We start from the raw sequence: 23,652 nt of genomic DNA on the forward strand, positions 1-23,652 counted from the left end.
CCACCTCTGGGGACTGACAGCCCAGCTGCGAAGACAGATGGATAGGTCACCTGGCAAGGGATGCAGTGTGGGAAGGAGAAGGGCCTGGGAGGCAAGAAGGGGAATGTGGACTTAATATTTACCCCAGGGACGCTGGAGGACTTCCGGTGCTGGTAATCAAACAGAAAAGAGTGTCAGGGTCTCTGGGAAGGGGTGGAAACATTAGTGCACACGATACTGAAAATCCTTCTCTCATTTTGTCTCTTACTTGTTTCTCTCATTGCATGTATCGCCACGTGACTATTACTTATTATATACTGTCTTCTGAGCGGGGGAAAGCTGTTTCCACCACCCAAACGAAGTCCCAGGGCTGTCCTGTTCTCCGATGTGAGTGGCCCCCATGCGAACCCCCGATGACACGCACTGACATTTACTGCAGTTGAAAGAATAATGGTCATTTATTCGCTGCTCACTAAGTGCCCTGCCCTGCGCCAGGCGTTAACAACACTCTCATGCGAGCCTTGTAATCCATCCCTGCGAAGCAGATAAGACCGTCACACTTCATTTTGCCAATGAGGAGGCTGAACCCTGTGGGGGTTCAGTGACTTGAAAGTTCCGTGCGGCCAGCAGGAGAGGAGCAGGGCGCCGATCCGGATTTGTGCTGCTCCAGACGCCGGGTGAGGCCACTGTTGCAGCCGCGTGTGCCGAGCCTCGGCCAGAGCGCGGGGACAAGCGCTGCACCATTGGGCCGAGGTGCCAGGAGGGTTAATGGAGACACGTGAGTGAAGTCCCGGCGCGCCCACCAGCTGGTCTGGTCTCCCCCAGGGCAGCTCCGGCACTCCCAGCGGGACCCTCACGCGAGGCCCCCACCACGCGCCAGCAGCTTCCCGGGCGCCACAGAACGCTCGGCGCTCGGGCGGTCTCCAAGTCGCAGAGCTTCCCGGCGTAGGCGTGAACATCCGGGTCATAGATTCTTAAGGACCAATGAGCGGAGGAACCGTGAGCCAGGAGGCGGGGCGAAGGCGGGACATGATGGCCGCCCCCAGTCAGCCGCGTCCGGGGGCTTGTGGGTGTTGCACCAACCGGTAGCTCCGCCACTGGGGACTCGCTCTCTGCCTCACCCGCCGAGCCTTCGTCGGGTCAGGGCAGCTCTGGGAGGCGGCGGCCAGAAGGGGAGCCATGGGGACAGTGCACGCCAGGGTAAGAGGCCCAGCGACCCGCGGGCTGCGTGACCTCTGGGTGGGCGCCGCGGGGGACGCCGTCGCGGCTGCGGCCAGGGTTGCCCTGGTGAGGGGACTGCAGGGCTCCGAGGCCGGTGCGGAACGGGGCCGGGGATCTCCGCCTGTAGCGCCCCAGCGCTGGGCCGCCGCGGGCCGGGTGGAGGAGGCCGCAGAGATGCCGCCAGCAGGTACCGCAGGCTTTCGAGCAGAAAACGGATACTCAGAGGAGGGGCGTGACTTGCCCAAGGTCACTTAGCGAGGCAGTGGCCCGGAAAGAACTCTCGGGCTTTGCGTGATGTCCTACAGCGGAGGAATAAGTTCTTTCTGTCCTTAGCGGTTTCGGGCGTCTTAGTTCCTTACCCGTCACCTTTTCCGAACTCTCCCGCCTAGCCGCTCCTGGGGTCTTGCTAGACTCTTAGAGCACGAAGTAGTGTCTTCCAACCCAGACCCAGCTAGGAGTCCTCGTGTCTCTTGGTTACCGTGCAAAGACGGAACCTCGCTGAGCTTTAGTACCTCCTTTTAAAGCGGAGGCAGTGATAGTACTCACCGGGCTGTTAGGAGAATTGAAAGACAATACACGTAAAGCACTTGCTCGGGTGCTTAGCGTGGCACCCTAGCTGCCCAGCTGCTCTTTATCGTAATCTTAACTGAGACCCAGAGAGTGACTGTTTGTCCAAGGTCACACCGTTAGAGCCTCAGAATATGCTAAAACTCAGACCTCCTGAGTCCCAGCCCTCAACACAACTTCTCTTCTACGACGTTGATTGTTTGAGTTGCCCTGCTGAGAAGTTGTCAGGAGTTTCCCAAAAGAGTTTAGCACAGACTTCTCAGCCTGGTGTGCGGGAATGGACTTAACTTCCATTTCCGGATACTTCCTGCAAATGAAACACCGTTCCTCTTTCGACACACTCTTTGGACCGTGCTGTTGGGCGGAGCTTCCTCTCTCATCACTCACCCCCACTCCCATCTTCAGCTGGCAAAATAGTCCCATCTTTTAGAACTCAGTTCAAGTCACTTCCTATATGAACCTCCTTATCTCTCCTCATTTGGGATGTGTTGCCAACCTCCTTGACATTTCTACTCTGGTGTCCTGTCTTAGCTCTGCATTTTTGACTTATCCTTTTAAAGTCTAAGTTTCTAGATGACGGTAGGAGCTGCATTTTACTTGCCTTGCATCCCTTGTAGCATCTTCGCAGAGTAAGCATTCATTCGTTTATTCAGCTAATATCTACCGATGGTCAACTCTGTGCCTGGCGCTCTTGTAGGTGCTAGGAGTACAGGAAAAAAAAGTCTCTGCTTTTATTAAGCTCCTTTGACACTAAAACTGCTGCTCCTTTGATGAATGTATTGACAAGAAATAATTTCGGTTCTTTAATTTGGCCTTTACATTTCACTAGCCAGCGTTGTTTGAATTTTGCTCAGGACTCACAGTAAGAAAACATCCCATATTTGCTATCTGGTACCTTCATGCATATGTGAAACAAAAGTTTTCTGAAACAGTATTTACCCTTGATACCTATTATTTTTTCTTGTATTTTCTATCTGATTCTAGTCTATATCACTCTAAGGATGCTGCTCATAACTCATTAGATTTATTTCATGTCCTATTTCTCCAGCTAGCACTGCCTTGCCTAGTGCCTGGCACGTGGCGTTCGATAAAATTTGTCGACTCACTAGTAGATTGATCTGCTTAAAGGTTAGAGGCTAGATCCAAATATTTACTTTAATTCATTTCACTAAATGCGTACCCGGACACTGGAATGTAAATTCTGTGAGCGTGAGGACCTTGTAAGCGCTTGTCACATGGTGGGTGGATATTTGGAGAATGAATGAATCTCTAGTAGTGAAACAGTTCATTTAGGACATCAGGCTTTGGTGCAGTGGTGAAACTGTAAAGACATCACCTTTTGAATTAAAGGCTAAATTTCAGATTTAAGAATACAGATGGGTCTAGCATGTCTTTGGTGAGGTGTGTTTCATGCTTTTGAGGTTTTAGGAACCGTAGTGGAAATTTTTTAGCATAGACTTTATGCCCAAAGTCTTTTTGTCAAGCATTCAGATTCAGAAGAATGAATATGTGCGTATATTCCTAACCATAGTATATGCTCTGCATAGACAATCTGCGCATCTATAATATACTTTTTTGCACTACATAAAATTAAATACAGAAAGCACATTCATGAAATGTTGCGTTAAAAAGTTACTATCGGGCTCCCCTGGTGGCGCAGTGGTTGAGAGTCCGCCTGCCGATGCAGGGGACACGGGTTCGTGCCCCGGTCCGGGAAGATCCCACATGCCGTGGAGCGGCTGGGCCTGTGAGCCATGGCCACTGAGCCTGTGCGTCTGGAGCCTGTGCTCTGCAACGGGAGAGGCCACGACAGTGAGAGGCCTGCGTACTGCAAAAAAAAAAAAAAAAGTTACTGTTTTAATTTGTTCATATTTTTGAGAAATATAGTAATGATCTCGTTTTAAAAATATTTACACACTGGACTTCCCTGGTGGCGCAGTGGTTGAGGGTCCGCCTGCCGATGCAGGGGACGCGGGATCGTGCCCCGGTCCGGGAAGATCCCACATGCTGCGGAGCGGCTGGGCCCGTGAGCCATGGCTGCTGAGCCTGCGCGTCCGGAGCCTGTGCTCCGCAACGGGAGAGGCCACAGCAGTGAGAGGTCCACGTACCACAAAAAAAAAAAAAAAAAATTTACACAACAAAAATGAAAGGTTAATTATGTGCAATAAATTCTGTTTCTTTGCCCAGCATTATCTTCCCTTTTTACTTCTGTAAATAATCCACTTCTGCCACTGAGGGAAGGACTGGTTCTGTCTTATGCACGGCTGCATTCCCTGCTCTTTAGGGGACAGTAGGCACTCAGATGTTTATGAAATGTGAGAACAAAAGAAAAAATCATTCACTCACCCATTCCATAAATATTTGATTATTTCTGATATAGCAGGGCAGATAAAAATAAGAAAAAGCAGTACCTGTAAGGGTCATAAATTTCCTCCAAGAGGTGTCTTGTGAAGGAGGGACTGATTCTCCCTGAAGAAGCCAGGGATGGCTCACAGAGGAGATGGCACTGCAGGTGGTTCTTTCAGCTCTTTCGGGGGAGGCAGGTAGTTAACCTGGGCGGAGAGAACCAGGTGTGCACAGACACAAAGGTAAGGGTCGGGAGTGGTGGGGATTGAATCTGGAGTAGCAGGTGGGGGCCGCATGGTGGAGGTCCTCACGTGCCCTGCTAAGGAATCTAGTTGCATGTGCCCCTGAGGGCACCTTTGAGGACTCTCGGAGTCTTTTAGGGCAAGGATGGGAGAGAGGACATGGCGCTGTCAGGCCATTACCTTTCCGGAGGACCAGTGGCATGATGGAGGATGTGCTGACAAGAGGCCGTGAACATTCCAGGGAGAAGGTGAGAGGGGCCCCGAGTCCCCACTGCTCCTCATTCTGCAGATGTCAGATGCTCCTGTGCGCTTCAGAAGTGCTTATCTGTAGAGAACTGGTGGAGTGAGGAAGCAGCCGGATACTAGTTCCCATAGTTTTCCCCAGAGTTGCCTGTTTCTCCCATCACCTGGTGCCACACTAGACCTTCTGAATCCATTTCCACGAGTGTCTGGCAATCCCCGTATATATGTAATAAATACACACTGTTATGTGTTCATTATCATACGAACTATTGTATTATCATGTCTCCATAATTATTATTATAGAATCCTTACTCAGAAGATGCTAGAATGCTTGTGACACAATGTCAGTTCAGACTGAAGGAAGGGGCTTTCTGGCTGGCCCATTTTATGAGCATATGCAGTTCCCCTTAGTTTGTGAGACTTTCTGAACCAAAACGAATTATGAGTCCAGAAACATATTTTTTACTAATTTGGCTGGTTAATATAATTATCCTAGAACGTATCCAGTTTTGATTTTAAAAATTAGGATACTTTCTATGACGGGAAAGCAAAAAAAAATTTTTTTTGTTTTTGGTCTTCAGATGGGCCTCAAGTGTACAGAACTAGGTGCGGTATAGTCCTCGGCTCATGGCACAGCCATCGTGGGTTTGTGCCTGACCCTTTCGCTGATGAATTTTCGTCTTTGCTTTATGAATTAGCAATACTCTGGACAGCGAGGGGTCAGCGCCAGCCTAACACCTGTGCGTCGACAGCCACTTATGCTGCCCGTGTGCCCCCCACCCTGCTGCCTTCAGCCCCAGAGGGCACCACGGTCCTGAGTTTTCTGGGGCACCGTCTAAAGACAAAACTAAAAGCTTTTTTTTTTTTTTGGCTGTGTTGGGTCTGCATTGCTGCGCGCGGGCTTTCTCTAGTTGAGGCGAGCGGGGGCTACTCTTTGTTGCGACGTGCGGGCTTCTCATTGCGGTGGCTTCTCTTGTTGCGGAGCACGGGCTCTAGAGCGCAGGCTTCAGTAGTTGTGGCACGCGGGCTTCAGTAGTTGTGGCATGTGGGCTCTAGAGCGCAGGCTCAGTAGTTGTGGTGCACGGGCTTAGTTGCTCCGCGGCATATGGGATCTTCCCGGACCAGGGCTCAAACTCGTGTCCCCTGCATTGGCAGGGAGATTCTTAACCGCTGTGCCACCAGGGAAGTCCCAAGCTTTTTTTTTTTTTTTTTTTGCGGTAAGCGGGCCTCTCACTGCTGCGGCCCCTCCCGCTGCAGAGCACAGGCTCCGGACGCACAGGCCCAGCGGCCATGGCTCACGGGCCCAGCCACTCCGCGACATGTGGGATCCTCCCGGACCGGGGCACGAACCTGCGTCCCCTGCATCGGCAGGCAGACTCTCAACCACTGCGCCACCAGGGAGGCCCCCAAGCTTTTGTTTTTTAATATAAGTTCATTTATCTGTGGTTCCTCCCTCCCTTTCAGAGTTTGGAGCCTCTTCCAGCCAGTGGACCTGATTTTGGAGCATTAGGAGAAGAAGCTGAATTTGTTGAAGTTGAACCTGAAGCTAAACAGGAGATTCTTGAGAACAAGGATGTGAGTATCCTGTTGAGGGCTGGATAGAGTTGTTACTAGAAACACTGGCTTCCACAAGCCGCTGGGGAAACATAAAGGGATTAACCTGTGTCAACACCTTTATCAAAGGAGAGTTTGCAGCCAACTACATTTCAGAAAGACTGGACACTTGGAGAAATAGTTTCTGGTTTTAAAGGAATCGTTTTTCCTTGGTGATTATTTACGTGGCAAGTGTAAACAAACACATTTTTGAATTTATGTTACAAAAAAAAAAACCCGAAAAGTATTTCAAAGAGAAACTCAAATTATGCTTAAGTTTATTCTTTGTTCCCTGCTCCCAGAAAACAGACCTTGGGTCTTGAATAAAAGTTTTTCTAAACTTGGTTGCCTTTGAAATTAAATACAGTGGGAGAAATGTAAGCACATTTTTCATTAATTCTTTTTTTTTAGATGTTGGGGTTAGGAGTTTATTAATTAATTAATTTATTTTTGCTGTGTTGGGTTTTCGTTTCTGTGCGAGGGCTTTCTCTAGTTGTGGCAAGCGGGGGCTAACTCTTCATCGTGGTGCGCGGGCCTCTCACTATCGCGGCCTCTCTTGTTGCGGAGCACAGGCTCCAGACGTGCAGGCTCAGTAGTTGTGGCTCACAGGCCTAGTTGCTCCGCGGCACATGGGATCCTCCCAGACCAGGGCTCGAACCCACGTCCCCTGCATTAGCAGGCAGATTCTCAAGCACTGCGCCACTCGGGAAGCCCCCATTAATTCTTTGCTTAAGATCTTAGTATAGTATTCTGATCACCTGTAAGTCATACATTTCCCTACCACTGCCCATTATCCCTTCTTGATTTGTCTCTGTTGCTCGCTACCATCTACTGTACTGTGTATGTTGCCTATTTCTCTCCCCTTTAGAATATAACCTCCATAGAGGCAGGAATTTTTATGTTTTGCTCACTGCTATATTCTCAGTGTTCAGAATGATACTTGGTTCATAGGTAATCAGTGCATTTTTATTCAATGAAGTGAGCATTTATAGACAGGTGAGAGGCTCTGAGCCAGCATTTATCAGGCTATATTGAAATCCACACAAGATCTCTGGTAAAATACATGCCGTTACTACACTAGGTCACGGTCAGCGTCATCCAGAGGCCAGTGCTCGGGGAACATTTGGGGAAGGATGTGTAGGGGACCTCTGCACCCTGCCTGGGTTTAAGACTGACCTGGACCTTGGTCACCTGGCTGCAGAGACCTTGTTGATCTCATTCACAGGAAGTAAAGACCTAGTCAGTTCAAGTGACCAGTTTTTTGAAAAGGTGAGGAATTAAGAAGCGTGGATCATTAAATTAAAAAAAAAAAAGTCTTTGAAACTAATTTCAGACATTTGTCTTTAGCCTCGATGCCTGACCTCTTGCCCTGTCTGGTACTCAGTAATCTGCGTCCCCTTGTCACGTCTAGGTGGTCGTCCAGCACGTTCATTTTGATGGGCTTGGAAGGACTAAAGATGACATCATCATGTGTGAAATTGGAGATGTTTTTAAGGCTAAAAACCTTATCGAGGCAAGTATTCCCTCTGCTTGGTCTTCTTGTCCATTCCCTTCTGAAGATCCCATGAAGCTCTGTGCGCTCACACACTGAGTACCCCGCCCCAGCCTCCACGGATGACCTTGTCGCCTACGCTGAAGGGGGCTGAGCCCCCTCAGTTCCCAGAAGCCTCCCACATACTGACGTGCATTTGCCTTCACCCTTATCCCGGAGAAGAGGTGTCTGTCCTCCCGTCCACGACTGGCCCCTCTCTGTGTTCCTCACAGCCGTCCCAGCGCTGCCGTAGAGCTGGTGGCAGTAGGTGTTGACCCTTCCCGCACCCCGTTAGCACTCAGTGTGCTTCCCCTTGAGGGCCCTCAGCGACCGGGGGCGTGGGCTCTTGGTAGTTACCCACCCTCGCCGTCTCCTCGGGCCTTTACTCTGTTTATCCATTGGGGTCTTTCCTGGGTTGCACTGTCGTCTTCTCCTCCATGGCTTCCTTCTGTCCTTCTGCCCTCGGCACCACATCTCCCAGCCTGGGCAGAGTCACCAGCAGCCTCCTGAGGCCACGCCCAGCTGCCTTCTCCCAGTCCCCGTTTCACTTGACCTTTCAGCAGTGTTCGGCCATTCCCACTTTAAAAAACTGTATTTTTTTTTTTAAGCTTAAAGTAACTTTTTACTAAGTAATCTTTTTACTCAAGTAACGGCTCACTTGTCTGGTCTTAGTGGGGCGCTCTTCTCAGGGATCAGTACTTCACACCACATGCTAAGCCGCCGGCCTAAATGCTACAGCCACCATTTACATTCCCGGATCTTAGAGGAATACAGTCTCTATTTTTATCATTATTATTTTTTCTCTTACAGGTAATGAGGAAATCTCACGAAGCCCGTGAGAAATTGCTTCGTCTGGGAATATTTAGACAGGTGGATGTCTTGATCGATACATGTCAAGGTGCATATTATGGTGCGGTTTCTGTTTGATTCCCTCCGTCCTCCAGGATCACAGACACCTCGTGTCCAGGCAGAGAGCGCCTGTGGCCTCAAGGGAGTAATTGGATCTTTACGTCAGGCCGAGGGAGGATGGGTGACTTTGAAGATGCTGTTGTCTGAGCCCCTGGATGGTACCAGGGCTCCGAGAAGGATCTCCTTCCGAGAAGGAGAGAGCCAGGCTTTTCTGAATGGCCCACCCCAGCAGGTGTCCGGATGGACTCTTAGCAGACTCCACCTAAATGTGTGTTAAAGAGGAGGGCAGTAGGAATCAGATTTCACTTTTGGTTTTTGTTCATTTGCTCGTTTGTTGTGTGATATTGGGCAATTCTGTCCACTTGGTCAGTGTTTATTCTTTCGTTAATGAGTCCCTGCCATGGGGGGGGACAGTAGCAGACAAGGCATAGTCTCCTTCTGAAGGAGCTTCTGGTCAAGTGGGAGAGCGTCGGGGACAGACAGAGAAGTGAGGACAGTTCAGCTGATAAGTCGTGCTGTAAGCAGGGGATGCTGGAGGAGGAAACTTTGCCTCTCCTGGTGGGGCGGAGGGAAAGACGGATCAGAGATTTCCCGGAAGGGGTGATACATGAGCTCAGACCTAAAAGATGTGTGTGAGTTCGTTTGGGGAGCAGGGCTGATGAGGAGTGTTCCAGGGAGAGAGAGAGTGTTTAATAGGCCCAGTGGCCAGAGAGAGAAAGGGTCATTGGGTGGACCACAGGGCTCCGTAGAGCCAGAGTGCAGATGTGGGGAAGGAGAGTGATGAAAGATAAGGCAGGAAAGTGATCAGGAGACTGCATCATGAAGGACTTACTACGTGGCTGCAGACTTCATTCTGAGTTGAGTAGACATCTGAAAAATACATATGTGGAATGAATCAAGGAACAAGTGAACTCTTCAGGATTGAGTGGAAGATAGTTTTGAGAAGATAAAAATGAAACAGTAGGGCTTCCCTGGTAGCGCAGTGGCTGAGAGTCCGCCTGCCGAAGCAGGGGACGCGGGTTCGTGCCCCGGTCCGGGAAGACCCCACATGCCGCGGAGCAGCTGGGCCCGTGAGCCATGGCCGCTGAGCCTGCGCGTCTGGAGCCTGTGCTCTGCAATGGGAGAGGCCACCACGGTGAGAGGCCCGCGTACCGCAAAAAGAAAAAAAAAAAAAAGGAAACAGTATATGAAAGTGCTTGCAAAAATGTAAAATACTATATGAATGAAAGGGATTTCCATTATCTGGAATATGGATTCATCTGTGACTAACAGAGACACCAAATACCAGTGGCTTAGGCAAAAGAGATCTCTTTCCGTGACAGGTGGGAGACCACCATCTGGGGCTGGTGTCGTCATAGCTCTGCTCCCTGAGGTCACGACCTGGGGCTGGTGTCGTCATAGCTCTGCTCCCTGAGGTCACGACCTGGGGCTGGTGTGGTTTTCTCCTGGTGCTTGTCACTGCACCGTCTCTAGGGTCCCCTGGTCCCTGCGATGGCTGAGCACCGTTCCAGCCTCAGGAAGGAGGAAGGAGGGGTGAAAGGGCACACCACCCTCCATGAGCGCCTGTCCCACGTGTTGTACACGGTTCTCCCCTCTCATCCCATGGCCACATGGAGCTATAGGGCAGGCTGAGAAGTCAAGTCTATGTGGCCACAGACCCAGCCAAGACGTGAGGATTCAATTACGATGAGAAACGTGGTTCTCAAAGTGCACCCCCAACCAGCAGCTCTGCTCTCCTGGGGACCTGGCAGAAAGGCACATCCCACTGAAGCCGTCCGGCACGGCGGGCCCTGCAGGTGACTGATGCGTGCTGAAGCGTGAGACCCGCTGGACTGGTACGCAGCGAGAAGGGGTGCTGGGACACCACCGGCTGTCTCTGCCCCTTGGAGTCGCGGTAGTAATAACAGAAATGTCTGTGCTGGGCTCCGTGGGGAGGGTTTCTGTACACGACCCAGTTGGGGCCTTACAAAAACCTGGTGGAGTGTCATGGTTATTCTTCTAGAAAAAAACATTTTTCAGCTAAGGAAACAGGCTCAGAGAGGTTTAAGCGACTTGCCCCGGTCGAACAAATGCGTGACCGAGTGGCCCTTGCCGCTGCTCCGGAGGGCTTGCTTCGTGGCAAGCCTTGTGGGTGGCATTTAGTTTCAGCGCTCTCCTGTCTGTCGTAAATGTGACGTGTATGTGGTCAGCTGGTCCACTTCTGTCAGTGGTTCTCGGCCCTGGCTGCCTTTAGAATTACCCGGGAGCTTTTAAAAAAGAATGGACGCCATCCATTTGTCGAACACCTAGAATGTACAACGCCGAGAATGAAGCTTAGTGCAAGTCACACTTTAGTTCATAGTAACGTCTCACTGTTAGTTCGTCAGTTGTAACAGACGCACCACACTAGTGCAGACTGAATGAGGGGGAAATGTGTGTGAGGGGGTGAGAACTTTATACTCAGTTTCTCTATAAACCCAAACCCGCTCTGAACAGTAAAGTCTGCTAATCAAAAAGAAGAGTGGTGTCAGGGCCCCACCCTAGACCAGCTGAATCTGAGTGTTTGCGAGCCAGTGCCTGGGTGTCTGTGAGTCTGACAGCTCCCAGATGCGGCTGGTGTCCAGCCAGGGCCGCAGGGTCAGCCCCGACCTTTCTGAGGGGCGCCCAGGCTCCTGCGGCGCTCAGCCCTGCTCCCCTGCCCCCGGGGCCCACAGTGGCTAAGGGGTAGCTGCACTGAGCTCAGGCACCACGCGCCCCGCTTGAGGAAGGACAGGAAGATCCACCTCCTCCATCTGTGTCGACGTGTTGCTTCTCCGCCAGGGTTCCTAGGGCCCCTCTTGTCACAAGAATTCCATGTTGTAATGTCAGCTGAATTGAGGCCCCAGGTATTCTCAAGGGCCTCACTAGTAGGGGAACAAGTACGTTTGGCAAATAATGTAAATAACGTGTGTTGAAGTAATGCTGCCGCTGCTGATTCCTTGCAGCAAAGTCCGTTTTTGATATCTTCCGTTTGGCGTCGAGGTGTAATGGGATTCTGTGTGTGCACGTTCTTGGGCTTTAAACCCAAGCGTTTTGTCATTTGCAGCAGTGGGACCAGACATAAAACTGCATGCTGGAGCTGTCTGAATTGTTTCATCTTTTTCACTTATTAGGTGACAATGCTCTTCCCAACGGGTTAGACGTTACCTTTGAAGTAACTGAATTAAGGAGATTAACGGGCAGTTATAACACCATGGTTGGGAACAACGAAGGCAGCATGGTGAGATACAGGTCTTTCCCTTCCTAACAGTGGAACTTTCAATCGTGAGCTTTGAAAACACGACTGATGGTAGTTTGGGAACTCTTTCACGCCCCTCAACCTTTATTTGTAAACTATCCCGTGGTCCTCATTCATCTTAGAGTTGATTATAACATGCTTTGTTATAAGTGTGGATTGTTTGGGAGTGATGTGGGCATATCACATGTTCATATTACTAGTTTCCTGTTGAAATTCCCCTAAACTCCAAACCCGTGGAGTTGACTTCTCTGAGCTTCAGTCAGAAGGTTTAGCCTTCTTGAATTCACCAGGTGTGTGCGCTCAGCGGAGGCACACTTGAAGGATGAGGAGCGATCACAAATGAAAGGCAGACCCGCATCTACAGTTCTGTTCTGTTTGAGTGAGTCCCTTAGCTCACGCAGTCTTTCTAAACAGTTATCATTCCTTCCATTTAAACCCCTGCTATTTTTTTTTCCTCCTAGGTACTTGGCCTCAAACTCCCTAATCTTCTAGGCCGTGCAGAAAAGGTGACTTTTCAGTTTTCCTATGGAACAAAAGAAACTTCGTATGGCCTGTCCTTCTTCAAACCACAGCCTGGACACTTCGAAAGAAAGTAGGAAGCCAAACAGATCATTGAGTTCAGTGGCCTGGTTTAAAAGTTAAAATAGGTGGCTTGTTTGTGAAAAGAAACTCTGCAGAATCAGCTGACCCTTCTGCAGTGTTACAACAAGCCCGTAGATTTCCCCATGAAGATGAACCCCTGAAGTATATTTTTAAATCTGTTGATTTAAATGTGTACAAGTTACAATCACTGTTTCAGCTTTTAAAGCTCTGTCCCATTGTCTCCTAGTTTCTCTGTAAACGTATATAAAGTTACGGGACAGTTCCCTTGGAGCTCACTGCGCGAGACAGACAGAGGAGTGTCAGCCGAGTACAGTGTAAGTAGCTTTTCAGTCCTTCCCTTCGGACACTGGGACCAAAGAGTCTGTTGATTGATTGATTCCCAAAGACAGCAAGTGGGGGCAGGGCGGGGCGCGCACAGCCACTGTGTGGTCTGATGCTCGGAGCCTCAGGCACTGCTGCTGGGGTCGCCCTCTGTTCTCTGCCCTGCCGGCAGGGCACCTCTTCACTAGCCAAGTGCACGTGCCGGGGCCAGAGAGTGGCTAATCTCCATGGTGGCAGCTCCTTTGACCTGGTCACATTTCTTCCCTGCTCCTGACTTCCTGGGACACCATCTGTTTGTCCTTCCTGTACCTGCTAAGATCGAAACCTGACAGCCAGTGAAAGTTACTTCAGGTTTCTGGAAGCTTTCATCATTGGTTTACAGTTAGTTGACGTCTAGCAGGATGCAGCGCATGGAGTTACTATCGTTTGACCATTTTTTGGCTTTACAATGAACGCTGCTCTTTCTTTCCTTCCTTTCTAGCTCATCCTTATTCCTCCCATCCTGTTCTAGGCTTTAGTTAACGAGGAAAGACCTTGAGACACAATCCCGTATAAAAATAGTTCCCCAAGTCTTCAGACCAGCAGCCTCGGGCTTACCTGCAAATTCATGGTCCCGAGGGACCTGCTGAGTGAGCATCACCAGGAATGGGGCCCAGGAAACTGTCTCAGCACGCCCCTCGTCGCCCCTGCCCCGTGACTGTGGTCTGACAGTCCCCAGTCCCTGCCCAGGCTTGCCTCCTGCTGTGCGCTCAGCCCCCTGTGGGCACTCGAGACGCATCAACCACTCATGCTTCTTACCTTTGCAGCCCAAAGTCATGAAAACTGAGTGCTCCGAGGTAGCCAGGAGGGCGCAGCTCAGGATGGAGACGCATGTCCATTCTCACCTCGGTGTGGCCGCCCTACTCCATGTGCAGGGGGTTGCCCTCAGACCCTCCTGCCCAGTGCTGGGGACGCGGCAGCCGACACCCTGGCAGACACTCTTCTCTCCAGCCCTGCCCTCCCGCAGGACGCGGAGGCTACTGACAGGGTGGGAGGTTTCTCCCCACCTTTCTCTCCCGAGTCCCCTTTTATCTCTTTCTTTTAAGCCTTTTTGAAAGAGCAGATCCTCAGGAGAGTAGAAGCACCTTGTTTGTCCACATGGGATAGAGATGCAGGACGTCAGAGTGTTGGAATAGGCCGTGAGGGAGGGCAGGCAAAGGGACGCAAGGGCGGGAGCTCCTGCAGCTGCAGCCCTGCCGTTGAGAGCTGAGGCTGCGGAGGAGAAAACCGCATCCTCCTCACGTGTGTCCTCGGGGTCTGCACCAAGTAGGTGCTTGCTACGCAAGCCCAGGGGCATCATCTGGGCCCTGCCTCGTCCTCCTGCTGGGAATCCAGAGACACAGATGTGTCTCCTCTGAGCAGTAGTGTTTCTCCCGTTAAGAGCCGCCTTATAAGGGAGGGAGGAAGGCTTTACGTCAGCTCTCCCCCTCCCACAGGCATTGGGAAAGTAGCTGCATCTTGGGACCCTCATTGCAGAAAAGGCGGCTGGGCAGGCCTGCCCTCCCACCGTCTGCCTCCCCAGGGCCTGGCCCGGTGCCTCGTGGCGGCTTCACGAGGAATCGTGCTGAGGTAGTGGCCCCACGTTGTCACCCTGGAAGCCACGTGGGCTCTCTGGGCCTGAGTGCCATGAGAATGCCCAGCGTGGGACTCCCTCTGGGGACTGACGTGGCCTGGCTCCCTTGTAAGGGTTGCATCACTGGTGTCCTTCCCAAGGCCACCAAGCTACGTCATTCGCTGTTCACAACCAACCTGCACATTTCTCTAAGACGGAAGTCTAAGACAGGCTGGCTTGGCTTCGAGGGAAGAGGGTCAGGCCAAGAGGCGGGTCCCACTTGCCTGGACCCCAGCCTTCACTTGGCTCAGGCCTCTCTGGCCGCAGGGAGGAAGCTCTTCACTCATGTGTAACTTGTCTCCTGGCTCTTCTCCAGGGGCTGATGTGGGTCATCTGGGTCACCTCTCCTGGCTGCAGACAGCCGGCGGGGTGTGTGTCCAATGGTCTTAGACTGGAAAAGGAAGCAGTCAGTTACAAAGCTGTATGCAGCTTTCAGACGAGCCACCCCGTCTCCGCACCCAAAGCACAGCCCTGCCCCTCGTGCAGTTTTTCCCTTTGATCGTGGCCATGGCTTTCTCCCCTCCTCCCTCCTGCCTGCCTGCTCTGTTCCCTCCTTCCCCAGCTTCCCTTCGTCTCTTCCTGTCTCCCATCCATCATTAAAAACATTGTGTCTTAGCTTTTAGTCCGTCCATTTAGTGCCGCCTCATCCCAGGACCTGACTTGGGGCGGCCCCCTGTCCGCGCAGCACGGAAGGCTGACGGTTTCCCGTGTTTGCCTGCAGTTTCCCATTTGGAAGACCAGCCACACTGTGAAGTGGGAGGGCGTGTGGCGAGAGCTGGGCTGCCTTGCCAGGACAGTGTCTTTTGCCGTCCGAAAAGAGAGCGGGCACTCGCTGAAGTCATCTCTCTCGGTAAGGGCAGATGTGTAGATACTTTGACGCAGCCGTGCCTTAAGTTGGGAGAATCGCCTTCGCCTGCATCGGGAGGGATTGAGAAGCGTCACAGTTTGGGAGGCTAAAATGGTGCCTTCTGGTCACTTGAATTTCTGGACACAACCGCATGTCATTTTTTCTAAGTAACATCAGAGGTAACGGGCAGTGGCGTGCGTAAGAGCTGACTGTGGCATCTTAGTCGGGAGCTGGCTGAGTTGACTGGTCAGGGTGTCGAGCTCCCTGAGAGAACAGAGCCGGCGATGGGGTCGGAATGGCCCACCCAGTGGATGTGACGTGTTTCCCCGACTCTCCCAGGTCCCTCACATGTAACATGGGGTTTCCGTAAAGATTAAGTGTCAGAAGAGTTATGGAATGCTTAGCACAGTGCCTGGCATACAATTAGTGCCCAGTGAGTGTGTGGTGTTGTGTCAGAGGCCTGTTTGAAGTGCAGACGCCCCCGATCCGCATTTCTTTCAGCACGCGATGGTCATCGACTCTCGGAACCCTTCCATCTTACCGAGAAGAGGTGCTTTGCTGAAGGTTAACCAGGTAGTATTCTTTCCCCCGTGACTTCTGCAGGCTCCGTGACCCTGGAGGGATAGGGCATCATGCAAGGGTAGTCACGTTTTTAATACATTTTCCTCTCATTGTGAAAGTCCTTCTAGAATGGCTTGCAAGGGTGTCTGTCCCCGTCGGGGTTCCTAGCCCTGGATTTGCTCCCTGTAGCTCAGGCTTTGCCTTCACAGAGCACAGAGTCAGGATAAGGTTCCGGTCTCTTTGGTGGTGTCACTTACTAGGCCAGGAGGAAAGTTGTGATTTGATGGGAGTGACTTCCCTGGTGACCCTTGAAGAACACCCAAGGCAGGGGTTGTAACTCACATGCCGGGAGGGCCTGACAGGTGACCTCGGGGAGAAGCGGGGCTCCGACGCTCTGTTTGCCTGATCTCAGTGTCAGAGGAGCAGCTAGAAATCAGATTTTCATAGGAAATGTGCCAAATTGTAAAAGGTAGGCTGATTTTTTTTTCCCCGCAAACACTGATTAGGCCAAACAAGCCGTATCGTCCTTAGCAAGCTCTGTAATGAAGTGTTGATGTCGCCAGTGTTCTGCTCTCACACGTAAGGAATGCCGTTCTCTGCGGTTACTCAGTGTGTTTAGTGATTGTGTACCTCTGTCAGGCCCCTGGTACCGTCCAGAACAACTAGGACGTAGCTTCTAGGAGACAGAAGTGGCGTGTTGCCTTTCTAAGCATACAGAACAGCAGACTTAACCGCAGTGACGCTGTTTAGAACCCTCTGTAACAGGTCTGTTGGCTCCCTTTGACCTGAGGACCCTCGCCCACAGGAGCTGGCAGGCTACACCGGAGGGGATGTGAGCTTCATAAAAGAAGATTTTGAGCTTCAGTTGAATAAGCAGCTCATACTTGATTCAGTGAGTATCTCGTCAGAACATTGTCACCTGTGTTTTTATCTCTTGTTTTTGGAATCTTATTAGAAGATCTCAGTTCCCAAATATCTAAAACAGTAAAGAGGTCAGAACACTGATGCTTGAAAGTCAAGCGCTTAATCTTTTCAGTTTAGCCAGACTTGAAGCTACCTTGGGGAGAAGCGATGAGCAGTCCCTTTAAAACTCATCCGTCAGTCATTGTACGTAAAAGAGCCCCTTCCCCACTTATCCGCTCAGGGCTGTCAAGCACGTGTGTCTGGAGGACAGGGCTGCCGCTTTCTTCGTCTCCTGCTGTTACTTCCAGAGAAATTCTGTGTCTTCACCTTGTTTTGCTAGGTTGTCAGGGCTCTGGGTGCCTCCAGGAGTTTCTGTGTTAGCCAGTTTGGTTTAGTTCCTCCTGATTCCCTCAGGACCTTAGGAGTAAGTGACTGGATTCAGACCGAGGCAGTGGAGCCCCAGGCTGGGAGACACCATGCTTATTCTCCAGTCTTCCCAGCGCCCGGGCGACTGAGGGACGGCTCTCCACACCCCCACCGCCTCCTTAGACCCTGGGGACCAGGAGTGAGTTTTAATGAAGTGGGACATGCTTTTGTTTTAGAATCATTTATCACTGCTGCCGGTCAGTCCTGGACTCAGTGCACTTCAGATTTGGTTCCTGCCTTTCCCCTGCCACTGCTCTTCTGGAGGCGGCCAGGGGCTTCTCGCTCAGTTCGGCGAGCTCTTTCTGGTCCCCTTCTGTGCTCCCTCCATGGCGCGCTGTCAGCCATTGTTGACTCCATTATGACTGCTTCTCCTTCCACGCCTCGGTTTCTCTTTCTCAGCCTCCTTTCCCCCCATCCATGCACCCACCCGCCCCTCCCTCCTTCCCACATATACTGGCTCCCAGGCACTGTCGGGGCGCTAAGAATACCTCAGTAAATAAACACAGTTCCCGTTCTTACATGCTAGTGAAGGAAGACCTACACGCAAATAGATTTATATACAGTTGGGCAGGGGTTCACAGGCGACGTGAAGAGCGATCCAGCAGAGTTAAGGGACAGAATGCCGCCAAGGGGGTGCTGCCTTATCCTCGAGGGCCAGGGGAGGCGTCTTGGATGAGGCCCGTAGCACTTAGAGCGACTTAAGGTGAGCCCTCCACCCTCAGTGGCGTCTCCCCAACAGCTGGTCGCCCAGAAACAGCTGAGGGAGCAGGGCGGGCTGACCAGGCCCAGGGTGCTGCCCGCTGAGCTGAAGACAGGTCGGTGAGTCCTAGTGACCGGCCGTGGAGTTTCAGCTGGGTGAGGAGCGGGGGAAGGGCAGGAGAGAGCGAGGGGGCCGGTCCGCAGGTCCTGCTGGCACTGAAGGCTTGGGGGGCTGGTGCTAGAGGGAGCAGCTGGAGAGGTCTAGGTGCTGGGGGGGCCTGGGGGCCTTGGGCCCTCGTGGTCGCCGAGGTCAGCGGGACACGAGGCCTGGTGGGCTTGTCTCAGGTGGAGAATCAGTCCTCCTTGTTGCCCCTCCTTAGGTTGGGACCATTAGGCGGGGGGAGGAGGACAGCGTGCCGGGAGCGCCCCGTCGTCAGGGGAGCTGCTCGAGAGCGCGCGCGGCTCTGGCGCCTCGCTGTGTTCCGCGGCATCTGTCACGCTGTCGAACAAAGACTTGAATTTCTCAGAATAGAGCGTTCGCTTGGCCTGCTCTGCCCACTCTGTCCCAGTTTTCGTCTGTAATCCTTCCTACGGAAGCTTCTAAAAAGGAGACATCTGAGCAGCTTTGAAGGACGTGGGACTTTGCATGTCCGAGAGAGGACAAGGTGGGCAGAGGCGTGGGGATGTTCAGGAGAGGTGGGTAGGTGGGGGCCACGGCGGAGGCCTGGGGTCGGGAGCCCAGAGAGCATCGTTGTCGTTTAAGGCATCCCTGGGTCAGTTCTGTGCATGGATTACGTGGGTGTGGAGATTGGATCCCTGACCTAGGGTTAGGTCACTGCCCCTGACCTGTTAGAGGCAGGGCTCCGTCCCCGAGGGTTGGATTGGAAGTATGTCTCTTTGCATTTCTTAAACGTAGCAGTCTTGCACCCGCTACCTTCCTTCTCCTGAGATGCCGTGCGCCCTCAGTCCTCTCAGGTTTTGAGGCCGAGCCAAAGAGGCCTGGGTGGATGCAGAATCCCTTGTCCAGGGCCCTGGTCCCCCCTTCAGGCCATGGCTTGTCCCACTGGGTTTGGCTTCTCGGAGAGGAGGGAGCTGCCCTGTGTCGGCACGGAATCCAGGCCCTGCTTAGGCTGTGGGCTTATGTATAGTATGTCTTTATTCGAAATTTGAAGTTGCCAGTTATAAAAGTATCCACAAAACACTTCGAGCTGTAGTTCTTCCCCTGCAGGAGCCAGGTGTTCCCCTTCCGCAGCCCTTGTGCCCCGACCCAGAGCTCTGCACGCTGCAGGCACTGGGCACGACCAGATCTCAGGGTGTTTTCTGTCTGCTAATGCTCGTTGGAAGGAAAGAAACAGTGGAAGAAAACGGTTGTTTGTTTATATTTCGATAGGTTTTTTCAGCATCTCTCTGGGGTGGAATGTTGGTACCCATTGGTGATAAACCGTCAAGTATTGCTGATCGGTAAGTAATAAATGAATGGATGGTTTGCACATGGTTTCCTTTGGATCTTCCTGCTTGGTTTATTAGAAGATATTTTAGAGAAGTTTAACTATTTAGGAAAGCAGATATTTCAAATTTTAATTTAGTTTTATGTTTAAGCTAATTTCAGAATACCCAGTATACCTCATACTTAATATTTTTCGCTTTTGGAGCAGAGAGATACTTTATTATACTAACAATTTTGTATTCTCTTTGAGTATGAAAGAATACAGTTCATACATGTTACAGAAATATAAAAACAGAGAAACATTTAAGGAAGTGAAAGAGTCCTGCTCATTGATAAGCGGAGTTAACATTTGGGACTGCGGTCGACTCTTGAACAACCTGAGGGCTAATCCCAGTGACGCTTGTAGTCGGCCCTCCGTATCCACGCTCCCTCCACAGCCAGCGTCAGCCAGCCACTGGTGGTGTAGCTGTAGCATCTGCTGTTGAAGGGTGTCCACCCGTAGGTGGACCCACGTGATCAAACCCACGTTGTTCAAGAGTCAGCTGTATTTCCTGTTAGCCAGTATTTTTGCGGGTGTGTATTTGTGTGAGCGTGTATACATATAAATTCACGTACACATCTGTATTAAAGTGTTGAGATACTGTATTTTGCATGCAATTTTGTGTCCTCCCTGCTTTTTAAAAATTATACAGTAAATCAATTCACCAAGTCATGGGAAATTTTTCGTAAGCAGCATTTTAATATTTCGTTATTTGCATATACGTAGCACCGTGAAGAATCTAACTTTGTAAATAATTTTTGTTCGTTTTGTTTTCTGAGGACAGATTCCTCAATGTGGAATTACTGTCTCAAAAGAAAAGGAATGTTTTTAAGGCTCGCAAAGAATATCGCTGGAGCCTGCTTTTCCGAAAACCTGCTTGTTTAGGAGTAGCTTCTGCTCCTGCCAGCAGACGGTGAAGTTGTATTGTTGCTATTATTAGTTGCTATTAGTAGAAATAGCACAATTGTCTTGGGGTCAAGGAGCTCTGTCTTTAATCTTGCATTAGGTAAACTGCTGCTTTAGCTCAACCTAGTTCAGCCTTCTTGGATGGCAGTTTGGGAGTAGAAAAAATTCTAATTTCTAAACTCTGAGACTTAACAGTTTCACCTCCGTGAATCTAAGGTACAGAAATGCATTCATAAGAGTACAGAGATTTATGTACAAGGGTGTCCATCGGGGGCATTATTGAGACCAGCAGAAATTCTAAAACTACCCGTAGGGAAGTGATTAAATTCAAACACAGCCATTCTAAAGGGACCGTGTAATCATTAGAAAGGATGAGGTAGGTGCCCCTGAGTTAAAATCTGCATGGAAGTATGTTGAGCTGCTTGCCCGCTGATCAGGGGCAAAGCTTCTGTGTGCACGTGTGTGTTCGCAGGCAGCACCAGGGGTCTGGAAGTCAACCACCAAACCAGTGACAGTAGTCACTTCTGGAGATTGGAACACAGTGGACAGTAGGGAGGGCAAGAGCCTTTTCACTTTTTGTGTTTCCTGGATCATTTTAATTCTTTCAAAAGAATGTGTGTGATTTATCATTTAAAAAAAATAATAAAGGGACCTTGCTCTTTGTTTCTATAATTAATGTTAATGAGGTATTCAGAAAGGCTTTGCTTAGAAATCCCAGATAGTAAAGACACGTTTTTAGACTTTTAAACTCAAGTTCAAATGAATAAATTCATAAAGGCTTTTATCCAGTGGGACAATGAGAAAAACAGTGCCCTGTTCCCTTTGTGCTGAGACGTGGGACGTTTGTGGCACCACAGGTCAGTGAGAGGCTGGGGGTGGTCAGCTGACCAGAGGTCAGCTGGTGTGGCTTCCATGACAGTCGTGTTGGAAAGACCATACACAGCTTCTCCGGTCATTTTAATTCATTATCTAGTAATTACCATGGTCTAAAATCGGGTTCTAAGAAGCTGTTAGATTTTATAGCAAATAGATGGGATTTCTAATTTTCTTTTTTTTGGCTGCGTTGGGTCTTCATTGCTGTGCATGGACTTTTCTCTAGTTGTGGCGAGCGGGGGCTACTCTTCGTTGCAGTGCACAGGCTTCTCATTGCGGTGGCTTCTCTTGTTGCAGAGCACGGGCTCTAGGCATGTGGGCTCAGTAGTTGTGGCTCACGGGCTCATTAGCTGTGGCACGCGGGCTCTAGAGCGCAGGCTCAGTAGTTGTGGCGCATGGGCTTAGTTGCTCTGTGGCATGTGGGATCTTCCTGGACCAGGGATCAAACCCGTGTCCCCTGCATTGGCAGGCGGATTCTCAACCACTGCGCCACCAGGGAAGTCCCTTTAATATTTTTTTATTTCATTGTTTTCAGTTTAAAAGAGTATGATAACCCAGTCCATTAAGGAACACAAGGAATTCATTAAAAAAAATTTTAACATACACTTTTTTTCTAATTAAAAATCACTGTAATAACATAAAAAAAATTAAGATAACAATAATTCTATTTTGGTCTATTTCCTTCTAGTATTATTTTCCTCTTATTTGTAACATTCAGATCATTACTGTTATATAATTTGTATCCTGCTTTTTTAAAAAAACTTAATTAATTTTTAACTTAATTATCGTGAGCATGTAGGAGGCTGTTTTGAAAAGGTGCTGCGTGACGAATTCTCATAGACTCCAGATAATTCCTTTATAACAGACAGTCCACCTAAGTGTCTATTTGCGCCTTGTGTCTCACCTGCGTCCCCAGAAGTGTGACGCGTTTGTTTAGATGTATAGTCTTAGGTTAGATTACAAGCTTGGGTCTTTATGAAATTTGCCATCCTCCCGTGCGTGTCCCTAATCCTGAAATGTTCCACCACGTGGAGATGTGGGCGACCCAGTAGCGAGTGTGCGCCTTCTGCACTTTCGTCGTGCGATGGAGACTTTCCCCATCGGCTTTGCTCTGACATCTGCATCCTCTTCCAGGTTTTACCTCGGGGGACCCACAAGTGTGCGAGGGTTCAACATGCACAGCGTTGGGCCACAGAGCGAAGGTCTGTCGTTCCCCACAGCACACCAACTTGAAAAAATCGAAATTACGGTTACTTCTCACTTTTGAGCGCATGTATTGGTTTAAATCACCGCAATAATAGATACTCGTATTTCACCAGTGGAACTGGCACCTAACAGCATCCACCACACAGCAGGCACAGAAAGGTGTTTGTTGAGGAAACTGTAGAAAATGAGAAAAGATAGCTAAGCAGAAGATACATAGCAGTCGCTTGTGATCCCATTGGCCAGAGATGACGTGTGTGAGCATTTTGTTGTTTAGACATGCACATCTGTGCACACGTGTGTTGTTTACATAACAGTCCTAACCTGTTTCTCCTACGGTAACAGTAACAGTGTATGAATAGATTTTTATAGGAATAAGTACTTTATCATTTTTAATGGCGGCTTATTTCATCTTACTGACAAACTATAATTTTTTTAAACTAATGCACTTTATTAAAAAAAAGTTTTTTAAATATATATATAAAATAACTTTAATATTACAGTAAACAATAAACATGCATTGTTTTTAAAAGACTTAGAGAAAATACAGCTAAACATTAATTATGGTTTTATCTGGGTGATGGGAATTATGAATAATTTTAATAAGCCTTTTAAAATGCATTTCTGCACTTTCCAAATTTTCCACAAGTTTACATTAAGCTTGTTTGTTTATTTATTGAGGTATAGTCAATTTACAATATTATATAAGTTTCAGGTGTACAACATAGTGATTCATAAAATATTGACTATATTCCCTGGGTAATGGACTTTATATTTGAGAACACTTTTAGGTTAGCAGAAAAATTGGACACAAAGTACAGAGTTCACTGTACGTGCCCGTAGCATCCTTTATTATTAACATCTCGCATTAGCGTGGGACACTTATTACAATCGATGAGCCAACACTGATGTGTTACTACTAACTAAATTCCATAGTTCACGTTGGGGTTCACTCTTTGTGTTGTAAAGTTTCATGGGTTTTGACAGTTGCATAATAGCATGTATCTACGATTACGGTATTTTATAGAATAGTTTCACCACCCTAAAAATTCACCGTGTTCCACCTATTCATTCCTCCTTCCCTTCCTCCCCCTCAGTTACTGGCAACCACTGACCTTTACTATCTCCATAGTTTTGCTTTTTCCAAAATGTCATATACTTGGAATCATACAGTATGTACCCTTTTCAGACTGGCCTTTTTGACTAAATAATATGCATTTAAGTTTCCTCCATGTCTTTTTTTTTTTCTTTTTTGGTCAGTGTACTTCTTAAATTTTTGTTTATG

At 49.6% G+C, this 23,652-nt stretch overlaps 1 protein-coding gene across 2 annotated transcripts in view; it reads left to right on the forward strand.

Moving 5' to 3' along the window:
• Window positions 1-1,006: 1,006 nt before the first annotated feature.
• The window catches only part of SAMM50 (SAMM50 sorting and assembly machinery component), a 32,815-nt gene continuing 10,169 nt past the window's right edge, over window positions 1,007-23,652 (forward strand). The window contains exons 1-12 of one of the 2 annotated variants that reach the window (XM_060025798.1): window positions 1,007-1,179; window positions 6,063-6,173; window positions 7,603-7,704; window positions 8,533-8,620; window positions 11,763-11,869; window positions 12,349-12,479; window positions 12,717-12,804; window positions 15,184-15,312; window positions 15,811-15,882; window positions 16,676-16,762; window positions 19,289-19,359; window positions 22,299-22,366. In XM_060025798.1, the coding sequence (XP_059881781.1) occupies window positions 1,159-1,179; window positions 6,063-6,173; window positions 7,603-7,704; window positions 8,533-8,620; window positions 11,763-11,869; window positions 12,349-12,479; window positions 12,717-12,804; window positions 15,184-15,312; window positions 15,811-15,882; window positions 16,676-16,762; window positions 19,289-19,359; window positions 22,299-22,366 (1,075 nt within the window). In that variant the 5' untranslated portion in view covers window positions 1,007-1,158. The remainder of the gene's footprint in view (window positions 1,180-6,062; window positions 6,174-7,602; window positions 7,705-8,532; window positions 8,621-11,762; window positions 11,870-12,348; window positions 12,480-12,716; window positions 12,805-15,183; window positions 15,313-15,810; window positions 15,883-16,675; window positions 16,763-19,288; window positions 19,360-22,298; window positions 22,367-23,652) is intronic. The other variant, XM_060025799.1, reaches the window with a different exon arrangement.

The sequence above is a fragment of the Delphinus delphis genome, chromosome 11 (genome assembly GCF_949987515.2).
Source record: "Delphinus delphis chromosome 11, mDelDel1.2, whole genome shotgun sequence".
In the NCBI taxonomy this organism is placed as follows: Eukaryota; Metazoa; Chordata; class Mammalia; order Artiodactyla; family Delphinidae; genus Delphinus; species Delphinus delphis.